Source organism: Zerene cesonia, unplaced genomic scaffold, assembly GCF_012273895.1.
Source record: "Zerene cesonia ecotype Mississippi unplaced genomic scaffold, Zerene_cesonia_1.1 Zces_u002, whole genome shotgun sequence".
NCBI classification, from domain to species: domain Eukaryota; kingdom Metazoa; phylum Arthropoda; class Insecta; order Lepidoptera; family Pieridae; genus Zerene; species Zerene cesonia.
Window position 1 is genome coordinate 2,127,525 of NW_024045132.1, and position 12,978 is coordinate 2,140,502.

The 12,978-nt window shown below is 41.3% G+C and overlaps 2 protein-coding genes across 2 annotated transcripts in view; one reads left to right on the forward strand and one right to left on the reverse strand.

Moving 5' to 3' along the window:
* LOC119838372 (tubulin-specific chaperone D) overlaps window positions 1–8,671 on the forward strand; it is a 12,388-nt gene extending 3,717 nt beyond the window's left edge. The window contains exons 5-18 of the mRNA XM_038364302.1: window positions 65–216; window positions 692–899; window positions 1,339–1,574; window positions 1,826–2,095; window positions 2,919–3,057; window positions 3,461–3,646; window positions 3,806–4,042; window positions 4,291–4,563; window positions 4,868–5,048; window positions 5,427–5,736; window positions 6,271–6,442; window positions 7,018–7,157; window positions 7,638–7,793; window positions 8,190–8,671. Coding sequence (XP_038220230.1) covers window positions 65–216; window positions 692–899; window positions 1,339–1,574; window positions 1,826–2,095; window positions 2,919–3,057; window positions 3,461–3,646; window positions 3,806–4,042; window positions 4,291–4,563; window positions 4,868–5,048; window positions 5,427–5,736; window positions 6,271–6,442; window positions 7,018–7,157; window positions 7,638–7,793; window positions 8,190–8,312 — 2,783 coding nt within the window. The 3' untranslated portion in view covers window positions 8,313–8,671. The remainder of the gene's footprint in view (window positions 1–64; window positions 217–691; window positions 900–1,338; window positions 1,575–1,825; window positions 2,096–2,918; window positions 3,058–3,460; window positions 3,647–3,805; window positions 4,043–4,290; window positions 4,564–4,867; window positions 5,049–5,426; window positions 5,737–6,270; window positions 6,443–7,017; window positions 7,158–7,637; window positions 7,794–8,189) is intronic.
* Window positions 8,672–8,842: 171 nt separating this feature from the next.
* Window positions 8,843–12,894, reverse strand: LOC119838385 (putative defense protein 3). Its single transcript, XM_038364319.1, has 3 exons — window positions 12,602–12,894; window positions 9,882–10,092; window positions 8,843–8,935 (listed from the first exon to the last, which is right to left on the reverse strand). The coding sequence occupies exons 1-3, from the start codon at window positions 12,798–12,800 to the stop codon at window positions 8,845–8,847; spliced, it is 501 nt and encodes a 166-aa protein (XP_038220247.1). The 5' UTR covers window positions 12,801–12,894; the 3' UTR covers window positions 8,843–8,844.
* Between the last annotated feature and the right edge of the window lie 84 nt (window positions 12,895–12,978).

The window sequence follows — 12,978 nt, forward strand, 5'->3', positions numbered from 1 at the left end:
TTGCCTTAATTTTATCTTTGTTATATTGACCCAAGAGTGAACTAAGTCATTATCATTTTTTCAGGTTTAACATTCCTACGTCCGCGGGTTGCGGCATGGCGATACACTCGTGGCTCTCGATCTCTAGCCGTCACCCTCGGCGGTGTGGCTGCCGCTGGAGACACTGAGCCCATCACATCACCTCCTGAAGATGACGATCAGGATATACCGCAAGAAGTATGTGATTCTTGTACTCTGTTGCTGGAAATGGTCAATTTGACTTTGAAAATTTTTCATTTATTTTCACATTATCTATCTTCCACATTTTTATAACTTCATGGCGTTTATTATTAATGTTATAGTCTTTTGTTTTTTATTTGATCAATTAAAAAAAATATTTCATCAGTGGGAACGCAGGCGGAAGCTTGTGGCTACATTTGGATGATCAAAGTAACAAATATCAAGTAATATGTCGAATTTTTTACCTACCGCCATCTGTTGCAATTTATATATTTCGGAAGTTTCAAATACGCCAAAAAGTAGTCTATGTCACTCTTATATTTCTAACTATCCCCCCACCCAAAAATTATACCATAAAACTGTTCCATCCCGACGGGAACTAAGGACAAACAAAAGCACTTTCCCTTTTTTTTTTATATATTTTCGACTCATCGACGTAATCGCACCTACTATTGTCGTGTCACCCGCTCAGGTGGAGGACGTGGTGGAGCTGCTGCTGTGCTCGCTCCGCGACGACGACACGGTGGTGCGCTGGTCGGCCGCCAAGGGCGTGGGCCGCATCGGCGCGCGCCTGCCCGCGCTGGCCGCCGCCGACGTGTGCGACAGCGTGCTCACGCTCTTCGCGGAGCACGAGCGCGACACGGCCTGGCACGGCGGCTGCATGGCGCTCGCCGAGCTGGGTGAGTTGCGGCTCCGACCTAGTCTACGAGCTACAACTTGCAGCGATTCTGAAGCATTGCGACTTAGGTTACTTCTATCACTTCAGATCAGACCTTATAGTCAGTATGAGCTTTTAGTTTCTGAATTATTGTGACTTGGGATACTTCAATAAAGGGCGTCGCCGGTCTTTATAGGCCCTTAAAGGCCGGCAACACATCCTTAACTTTACAGCTTGTGTGGATGCTTATGGGTGGCGTCAACCACGGACACGCCACTCCTAAAAAAGAGTGCAAGAGATAAAGCAGTGGTGGCTTAGCGGTGAGAACCGCGGACTTCAAAATCGTTAAGTGGGGGGTTTGAGATCAGGCGAGCGTTCAGGAATTAAACTGATTTTTCAATTTATCTGCACGTGTCATCAGCACGAGATGAGATATGTAATAGCGCCATGTGTGCGCGCAGCGCGGCGCGGGCTGCTGTCGCCGCAGCAGCTGGGCGGCGCGGTGCGGTGCGCGGCGCGCGCGCTGGGCCGCGACGAGGCGCGCGCGGGCGGCGGCGCGGGCGGCGCGCGGGCGGCGCGCGACTCCGCCTGCCACGCCGCCTGGGCCTTCGCGCGCGCCTACGACGCGCACGCGCTGCAGCCGCACGCCACGCTCCTGGCCAACGCGCTCATCGCCACGGCGTGCTTCGATAGGGAGGTCTGTTGTGCGCGCGCGCTCATTACATTTGCTCTTGTGATCATTTGTCTACTTACATAACAGTTGTTATTACTACCCAGTTGAGCTCTTTTTTGTATAAGAAATCAATAATTTAGGTCGAACTGAAGACGTATGATATAGCATTTATAAAAACAAGATATATTTATTTTTATTGTTAGTTATGTGCGTCGTTCAGAACGTTTCCAGCTTTCATCAACAACGATAGTTGAGCGTGCACCTGACGCCCGCAGATAAACTGCCGGCGCGCGGCGTCGGCCGCGTTCCAGGAGAACGTGGGGCGGCACGGCATGTTCCCGCACGGCATCGACGTGCTGACCACGGCCGACTTCCACGCGGTGGGCCCGCGCGCCGCCGCCTACCTGCTGGTGGCGCCGCGCGTGGCCGCGCTGCCGCCCTACACGCGCCCGCTCGTGGACCACCTGCTGCACCTCAAGGTGGACCACTGGGACCCCGCGCTGCGCGACCTCGCCGCCCGCGCGCTGGCCCGCCTCGCCGACAAGGTGACCCACACCTAGGAGTTAACGCACACCTAGGAGGTCCTACACAACGCCACAGAGAGTAGAGAACTGCTGACTTAACTCTCCTCACATTCCAAAGCACCGAATTGGGCAAGGAATTCATCCGCAACCCTTTAAAAAAGTCTTTTATTGCAAATTTTAAAATTTGATTATCTTCTCAGCTTATTAAAATTTGTCCAATCCTCAGGCGAAATCATCTCTACTACAGTTTGTGCAAAGGTGCCCACTATCCGCCATTTAGTTTCTGTATGACACACAATAATGTTTTAGTTTGTGGCATTCATTGGAAATTGAAAATCTAACATAATTTTTTCCAGAAATTTATCTTAATATATAGAAATCTCGTGTCACAATGTTTGTCCTCAATGGACTCCTAAACCGATTATAATAAAATTCGCACACCATGTGCAGTTCGATCCAACTTGAGAGATAGGATAGTTTAAATAATTTTAATTACGATAAATGACAAACCGGGCGGAGCCGGGGCGTGCAGCTAGTTTAATAATATAAATAAAATATTATAAACTCTTTCGTAGTGTCTTATACAACCTCTTTTAAACAAACTATTTTAGAACATTTTACTTCTTTCAGTTTCAGTTAATTCTACATGTCACTTATGACACTTTGTTTTAAGATTCGTAGCTTAACTTAGATTTATTTGTAATTTAATTTATTTTTTATGTACATTTTACCTTTTATTCATAATGGAAAAGAAAAGCCACACTAAAATTACAAACGTAAGAAGTTGCAGATTGTAATTATAATAATATTTTCTTTACCAGCATAACATTATTTGTATTTACAGGTTCCCGATTATATGGCAACGGAAGTGTTACCTGTATTGATAAAGAAAACCGAGTCAATCGATTTAAATGTACGACACGGCGCAATATTGGCCATTGGGGAAGTTATCTTCGCACTGTCTCAAATTGAATTGCCTGATGGTGAGATTATTTGTAATTATTTTGTGTTATAGAATCTTTGAAAGTATCTGTGATTGAGGTATTTTTAATTATGATAAAAATTTATGATTTGTATATTTTTCACTTTATTGTTATATAATAATATGCCCTGAGTAAAACAAGTTGTATTATATTTGTTTTTTTTTTTTAATTGTGGAAAGGCATTTTTATTCACTATTATGTCTTAAGTTGCTTTTGATTGATTTGGCATTTAAAATTCAGAAAGAGCCCATAGTAAATTGTGGAGGTTTTCTTTTAATATCATAACAATTTTACAAAATTTCTCATTCAGAATAATAATCATGTCAGATAACTGCCCCGAGATGCGAAAGCGACATAATTTGTTTCCTCATGACCACGGTGTTAGATATAAGTGTATGTACAGGCGGCGGCGCGGCGTCGGCGCTGGTGCGCGCGGAGGCGTGGGAGGCGGTGCGCGCGCTGGTGGGGCGGCTGCACGCGCGCCAGCAGTTCCGCGGGCTGGGCGGCGAGCTCATGCGCCAGGCGTGCTGCCACTGCGTGGCGCGCCTCGCCGCCGCGCACGCGCCCTTCCACGCGCTGCCCACTGTCGGTGCGATATTGATTTCTTCAGCAATCAAGATATTTAATTTTTGTTTAACTTTGTTTTTAAATAAATTAACAGACACAAAGTTGTGTCGACAAATTCATAAAAGTATAATATTATTATTACAATGATTCTGTATGTTGCAATATTTACTTACCGCTACAGATGAATGGTTAAACCTGATCGAGGAGTGTCTCAGCCACGAAGTGCAAGCGATCCGCGAAAAAGCAATCGAGGCTTTGCCCCTTGTGTTCGAGGAGTATCTTCAGGATGACAATCTAGTGTATGACGGTGTGACGGCGAAGGAGAAACGCGAGCAATTGGTTGAGAAATATTGCGAACAGCTGTCCAATACTGGCGTCAATGGATTGGTGCTGAGAATGGGATATGCAAGGGCTATTGGTGAGATTGTTTGTTTTTTTAAATATTAGTAGGTATATAAAAACACTGATAGTTTTTTTCATTTACCCAATAAATTTTCCGATATAAATGTTTGGTTAAGATAACACGTTGTGTAATATTTCGATATTACCTACGGTAAATGTGTGCCAGTTTTTGCTGCTCCCTATACCGAGCCGCCAGGTGAGCCGGCTCGGAGTGCGGTGCGGTGGGAGTGGTGCGGAGTGGTCACGTGGCGCGTCGCGTTGCAGGCGCGCTGCCGCCGTTCGCGCTGGCGGCGCGCGCGGCGCTGGCGGTGCGCGCGCTGGCGGCGTGCAGCAGCGCGGCGGCGGGCCCGGCGCCGTGGGCGGAGGCGCGGCGCGACGCCGTGCGCGGGCTGGAGGCCGTGTGCCGCGCGCTGGGCGTGCGCGCGCTGGCGCCGCACCTGCCCGCCGTGCGCGCCGCGCTGCTGGCCGCGCTCGACGAGTACACGCTCGACATGCGCGGCGACGTCGGCGCCTGGGTGCGCGAGGCCAGCATGACCGGTGGGTTGTCCGTTTGGCGTCTATTTGGGTATATTTGAAAAAAAAAATCTCTTCAGGGAGCTCGTTCATGCAATTGGCACAATTGTTATACTTCTCCGTTCAATGATGTTCATTTGTATCGAAAGAAATTTATACGTGATGAAATTTATTGAAAATGATTAATATATTGGTTACCTCTACCTCTTCCTAAAAAGACCGGTAACACCTTCACAAGGACTTGTAAAACCTCCATTTTCTTTTATAAAAAAAAAATAAAAAAAATGTTCCTTACAACCCATAACTATCCCAAACATAACTGCACCAGGTCTGGCCACGCTGTGCCGGCTGTGCGCGGAGGCGGACGCGGCGGCGGCGGGCGGGGCGGCGCCGCTGAGCTGCGCGGCGGCGGTGCGCGCGGCGCTGTGCGGCGTGGCGCAGCAGGCCGTGGAGAAGATCGACCGCACGCGCGCGCACGCCGGCCGCATCTTCACCGCGCTGCTCTACAAGTCGGTGCTCTCTAGTAGCCTTACATTTACCGTACCGCACTATTCGTCATAGAATAAATTCTTCTACATTTTGCCCGTGGATCTTTAAATTAATTCGCTTTCATTCATTCTTTCTTTCTTTCTTTCTTTCTATTTTTATATTTAACACTCTGCAAACCAAATTATGGCGAAATTGATGCTGTACATTTAATTAGTATAACGTATATAGTCTTAGTCAATTATGTTTCCTTCAATATACACTATATCTGTAATTCAATTGATCAATTAATAAAAATAAAAAAAAAATGCATTTTGAATATTTCGAAGTAACTTTTATGGAGCAATAGTCATACGCTTATGAACATTATCTATAGATATATGCAAAATCTCAATCCCCAGCGATCCGCCGATCCCCTACATACCCGAGCACGAAGCGCTCAAGCGGATCTTCCCCGCGGACGAGGTGGAAGTGGAGGCCCTGGCCGACGACGCACGCGGCTCCGGGTCCAGCACCGGGTTGACGGCTGGGAGTGGGGCCGGGGCCGGGGCCGGGGCCGGGGCCGGGGCGAGCGAGAGCTGCCACGTGGTGCTGTGGCTGTTCCCCGGGCACACGATGCCGCGGTTCGTGCGACTGCTCGCGTTCCCCGCGTACCGCTACCACGTGGTCAAGGGGCTCGTCGTCAGCGCGGGCGAGCTCACCGAGAGCCTCGTGAGTTGCCGCCTACTTTTTTTTTTTTTTGTCATGTCACCATCGGCAATGGAGCTGGTGCGGCGCCTGATGGTGAGCTCTACCACCGACCATGAATATTTGGAGAGGTATAAGGTCGATTGCAAACATTACACCTCTACAAATGGATTGAAAGAATATAACGAGATGGATGTATGGAAGAATATAACGGAATAAAAGAAAGGACTGGGAAGGGTAAGGGAAAGGATATGGACCTCCGGCTCCCCCACTCACCAAATGTAACACAGTATCATGTCTTTATTTCACGCCGGTTTTTTGTGCGGGTGTGACACTTCGCCGGTGCCAGCTGGGCCAATTCGCCACTCCCACTATTATACGCTGCTTTATTATCACTACATAGTATGAAACAACGGCTTTCCGTCGCCTGTGTGTGTGTCTATGTTTAGATGATTAAAATTACACAACAGATTTATATGGATTCTTTTAATAACTATATATATGATAGTTGCCACCCTAAATATTCTACTAATCAATTGAAATAAATACATTTTTCAGGTGAAGCACACGACCCAGTCGCTATTCTCATATCTGAATTCGCTCCACGAGAACGAGCTGGAGACGCTCAGAGCCATATGCGATACGATTATACAAGTGTTTGCGGATAACTTGCACGTGAAGCGCATCACTGGGCCTATGTTCAACTTCCTCGATCGACTGTTGAGTTCCGGTAAGAAATAATATATTAACAGAAATTGACTGCTATATTGACTCTGAATCAAAATATATTTTACACCTAGATTTGTTATAAAATAGTGATCATCTAATGCTTACTCGCACTTAAATAATAATAAATAAATAACAACTTAGTAAAATGTTAAAATTAACGAAAATTGTAATCGACAATATTAGCAATTATTTAACATAAAGGTAACCTAGATCGTCGCAATGAAAACGTATGCAATCATGAATAAAGATTTCAGTAAATCTCTGTACAGTTTTAAATATAAATATTATTATTTCCTATATTTATAAAATCAGTAATATAATAAATCGCCCCCGTTGTTAAAGTAATTCCATGAGGATGAGATTTCTCAAAGTGGTAGAAGCATGTATCAGTATAGTATAGTTAGGAGCCTAGAACACACTAAAACACATGGAGTATAGAAAATGTTCTAGCCTTCTATATTATGTCATTAATTCGTTCCATTGCGACGTGAAAGAAATGTAAACAAACAAACACACTTTCGAATTTATATTTATAGTAAGGATCGAAATTTATTAACAATAACTTTTGCCACAAAGGTGCTATATCGCCAATACTCGAGGACAAAGATTCCACATTCGCGATGGACGTCCTCAAATATTTGCAGCTGGAGCTGAGGGGGGGCAAGAATATCTACAAGTTGTTGGATTCCATCAATGTGCTGTGTCAATTAATTCAAGTGAGTGAAAAAGTAGAGTCAAGTAGGCATGAACGGGAAAAATTGCAATAAAGCATAGATTTTTTTTTTAATTCCACCAGTCAATTGATTTTGAGAAGCAATAAACTAATTTATGCTTTTATTCTGGTATCGTTAGGGTACCAAATACACAGTATACTATAGTATCTATGAATATGGATGCGTTGAATGAGTGTTTCATCGAATTAACGATTTACGTACAGTGCCTGCTATAAAATATCAAGATCATCGGTCGACAAAGTACATATTACAGATTTAGACTTATTGGGCCTATTTGTGTTAGCATTATTTGCATTTTCAGATCCCTATCCATTTAAAATGTGTACAAATATATTATAACTTTACGATACAGGTTAACAACCGAATAAATTGCAATCATTATTTAGCTAAAATTTATACTGACAGCAGTATTTATTTCTGATTTTAGTAATAAGTATGAACAAGCGTGTATCTGTGGTACAGGTGGGGGGCACGGTGAGCTCGCGTGCGCTGGGCCAGCTGGCGGTGCAGCTGTGCTACGGCGAGCGCTACGTGCGCCGCTGCGCCGCCGCCCGGCTCTACGAGGCGCTCTCGCTCTACGGCGACGTGAGCGGCCTGCCCGCGCACACGCTCGACCAGGTCACACCCTACACGCTTACACCCGCACACCCATAGACCCATACACCCATACACCCATACACCCTACCTACTACCCACACACACTTGATTCACCTTCAAATTAACTCTTAAAACACCTTGTACTCTATCACCTAGCTCCGTGTAGAGTCATTGAGTAGAGTAGAGTCATGCCTTGTAGAGTCTTACATTCAAATCGTGTACAAGCCATGTAGAGTCACACCTGCAAGACATGTAGAGTCATACGTACTAGGCATGTATAATACGTACAAGGACAGGTTGAGTCATAGTACAAGGCCTACAAGCCGTTTTGAGTTGTACCTATATAGTTATAGCTACACCCACAAGACGTATAAAGAAACATGTTATAGACGTACATAATACTTGTTATATTTACAGGTGATGGCAATCCTTGCGGACACGGACTGGGAGAGAGACGTCAACGAGCTGAGACCTATACGGAATGAAATATGTGATCTCATGGGCATCAAACGGCCAGTCATGAAGCAAAAAGCGCCCTAATGTATCGTGCATTACAAGTGGTTTTAGCATATCGAATAGAACACGAAGTTTACGAGAAGCAAAGATTTGGTCGATATATCTGAAAGTTGCTTGGACAAGCTTGTTTTTTAAAAATGCTTTGTATCGTTACAATTCTTGCTTCAATATATGAAATGCAGTGTTTATTGATTACGCTAAACGTAATTATTTTATATTGCTTCATTAACCATGACTAGATATTAATGAGCTTTAATTAAACTATGCGCAAAATAGTAATCATTGTTTCTCATTTTTGGTTCGAACAGTATGACTTTATTTTTTTTCACTTTAAAAGCGATTCTTATTTTTATTTCTCACATTATAATAAATTAAAATTTTTATTTAACTCAATAAAATATTTATTCTTAAAATTGTTTTATTTTACACAATTATTTTAACTTATACTATATTTACATTCGTTATATGTTGTAATTAAATAATATGCTTTGATGATAATAATAATAAGTTTTAAATACGAAGTTGGTTCCTTAGAAAATAAATCTATTGTGTCGTTTTAACCAATTATTTGAAGATCGGCGGGATCTTGCGGGGCCTCTGCTACGAGATTTGACCAAAATGTTCCATAGTTCTTGAGCACAGTACCTCTGAAAGCAAGAATATTACATAGTGTATATTTTTTTAATATACAATACAAAAAGTTACATTTAAGGGACAGCGTAGACATTTATTGAGCAACAATGTTGCTGGAAACTTTGAATCTTGTTGCTCCAAGGGTGAGAACATTTCGATTTGTGTTATTGCCTGCAACATCCAGTGTTGCCAGCAACATGTAAACAGAAACTTCTCATCGTGTTGATTCAATTTTATTGCTAAACAGACGATTATCATAAAGACAGAGAGATGAATACGGATAACCTTAAATAAATCGGTCAAGTGCGAGTCGGGCTAATTGAGAAACAAGTGCGAAAAACATTGGTTGCTTCTCCTATTTATGACCATAAACGGTCATCTTCCACGTATGTTTGCATCCAATTAATTAATTGTTCTACTGAGATTAGGTTTAATTTGCTAAAGAAATTACGATTTTTAGGCTCCAACTTGCTTCTCGTTAAAATGCAATAGTGATAGAAGGCTTTGTTTGCGCGATCAGCAACATACCAAATTGTAAATTTATATTCGAATATATTTATAATACGGGCACATCAAACACTAGTGTAGAGGTCAACACATGCATTACAACATATTGCTAGTAGTGAAAGGATTGCCTTAGACGGTTGGACGATTTAGTTCTAGAAATCTGAGTAATGATCCCAAATATGCTCGTATTGACCTTTTATGACCATTTTAAATATCGGCTTTATCGTAGTTGAACTAAGTCATTTGATCCGTACGATATTCTCTGCGTGAATTGAAGTTTACTATTATAATGTCATTAATTTTTCTAACTTTTTGTAATAAATAACAAGAGATAGGTGTTAAAAGCAAACGTTTTTTCCATCATAATCAATGTCAAACTATAAAAACACATTTAATCCTTGATAATTTTATTTACTTTTCACTATAAATCACGTAAAACAAAATGTTACTTACGTGAAATAGACTCTCCCGTGATTATGTATGGGGGCTCGCCATACCAACGTAGCCCTGTACTTGTCCCTCGGATCAGCATGTGTTATGGAGGAACATTCTGGATGCACGGTAGTGTTGGGAGTTTGCTCCCAGGCGCCGAGCCAGTTGTTTGTCTCTACTGACCGAGCTTGAATAAAGAACCCTTTGAAAGTATCTGCTCCAGTGATGGTTACTGTAAAATATTTTATTTTTAATGTTATATATTTAGTCATAAAATATCATTAGGTATAATAATAAGAAAACATTAAAACTGTAATAAGATAAGCACGCACAGAATCTTTATCTAACTCCTAAATGAGATTTTAGTCGGCATGCTTGTATTAATTATAATTTTATGAATGTTAATGTTTAAGAGCTGTGATGGCAAATGTTAAGGACCTCGGACTTCAATGGAATAGTTGGTTTGAAACCGGATGCGTGTGCATTTAATAAAATTGATTTTTTAATTTATCTACACATTATCTACACCACCACTGCTCGAAACAGTAAAGGAAATAAATCATCGTAAGGAAACTGGCATAATTTTTTTACGTTCAGACACTATCTCCTATCCGAGTTTGAACGAATGTTTGATGTGTTTCCAGGGTTAAAAGTTACATGAAATCGAATAAGCGATGAGCCGGCTCATGAGGGATGTTGAAATGTTACTGTTTAAGATTACTTACGTAATAAATAACTATTGACCGGAACTATAGAATACACACAATATATGCTCTGTGTGAAATCGTTTTTGAAAAGTGTTTAATATGGTGTGTTTGTGGTTTAGTCGAGCACGGTTCGACACGAATTGGGCCAACTCGTGCCGCAGAAGCACCATTCCTTCCCTAATTTACCAATTTAAACTCGCGAATCCATTTGTAGAGGCGTAACGTCCGCAATCGACCTTAAGCCTCTCCAAACGTTCATGGGCGCTGGAAGCGCTTACCATCACGCCACCCATCATCTCCATTGCTGACGATGTCATAAAAAAAGAAAACTTAATAAATGAAGAGTTTAAATGATATTTGCCCGCTGCCCTTGAGATTATAAAAACCAATTCAATTCGGAGATTATTTAATAAACAATACTTACACATACAAAAAGGTATCACATGATTAAGCAATCGCAAACTAACGAGGCAGTTAATACATATTAAATATTGCAACATCCATATCAATCATATCGGTACACGTACAAGACAGCTAAAGTTTAAACCAGTTAGTAAACAACTTTGCCATATGTGTGTGACCTACAATAACATCGCTTGCGTAACTTACGCACTGTTACACATTAGAACGAAAACAACGTTTATCAATGAACTTAACATGATTAATTCTATAAACAAATTTTGCACATGATTATCGTATAAATAGGTTATAATATTTGAATATAAATAAAGCTATATTGTATCGATTTTCAAAACAGAAAATCTTATAACTAGGTTAAGACAATTCAATTCAAAAAATATCCTATAAACTATAATAATAATACATTACTACAGATGACTTTAAACCGAGTACATAAAAGGAGGAGGTCATTAATTCAACTGTTGTGTGTGTTTGTTGCCCTTTATTATATATTTAGTGGCTAAAAGCTGCAATTTGACCAAGAGATTGGCTGAAAAATTTAATGAAATTTGTCGTAATATTTTATAATTATCAGTACCAATGCAAAAATTCTTTAATACTTTAACGAGACAGCCCACATTAATCTGGCTATTTAAGTAAGTAAACTAAACACACGCTAATAATATTTCTCAAGTTGGTAAGTATTCTGACGTAGCTTGCTAACTGACTTGCAGGATTCAAGATAAACGCCAGTATGTGATAATATTATTTAAGAATAAAAAAGTCGTTAATTTTATCAAGTTACTTATCAATTAGGTTTTTCTTCTTAAGCATTTCCGTGAAGCTAACCTTTGACCGCAAAAAATTAAATTAATAACAATTTGCATAATATATATTTTTTACGACCGCGACGATCCGTAATTCTGTTTATTATTTAATAACGATATGAAATTCAGGATGGTGCTCTCGACAAGGGTCCAAACAGAATAGATCATGTCTCATTAAATCCTATCCTATCCTACTTCTTATCCTATCCTACTTCCCATCCTATCCTACTTTCTATCCTATCCTACTAATATTATAAATGCGAAAGCTTGTAAGGATGTGTGTGTGTGTGTTTGTTGCTCTTTCACGCAAAAACTACTGAACCGATTGCAATAAAATTTGGTACGTAGACAGCTGGACAACTGGAATAACATATAGGCTACTTTTTATCCCGATATTCATACGGAATACGGAGTTACGCGGGTGAAACCGCAGGGCGCAGCTAATCATCTATAAAATTTCAACATGAAGCACCTACTTAGGTTATTCCAATCGTGAATTAAATTTGTTTAGGATGAGTTAAACTAGATTGTTTGAAGCTATTCCATCTTGTAAGAATAGCTTAGCCACAGATAACACAATACTGTACTAGCTTGGCAATAATAAAATTAACTTAGCGTGAAAACAAAACCTACCCTCTTACTTTAAGCATTTCACGTCTTTACTGAAATAAAAAAAGAGTTAAGATAAATAATCCAGATTGGTCCGTCCATTCTCGACTTTTCTCAAGAACGCATTTCTTTTGTACCTATTATTGTATCTATACAATGACCTAAAGATACCTAAAGAATTCTACACCAGTAAATGTACCTGAGACGTGAGAATCAGGAGCGTACGCTGATGAAGAAGCCATCAGCCTATAAGGTAAAGTTGCCAACGGTTGCGTTCTATGTTGTCCATGATTGGGCTGATTTGCCCGGTCCTTAACACAAGCGTCAATCGGGGCTCCGTCAGGAAAACCCAACACCCTCCAAGAAAACAATACGAGAACAACCACTTTTACTATCATATCTATTCGCAATTACCAACACACTGCTCGACTTTTTGGTAATCACTTAAGATCCGGCGTTCGACTGAGCACACGAAACATATTGCGTTCACTTTTGTAAGCGCCTTTGAAAGGATCTGGATTTTGAACGAGTTGTAACATCTATTAAGCTAACGTTAGACTTTCGAACGTATGTTTC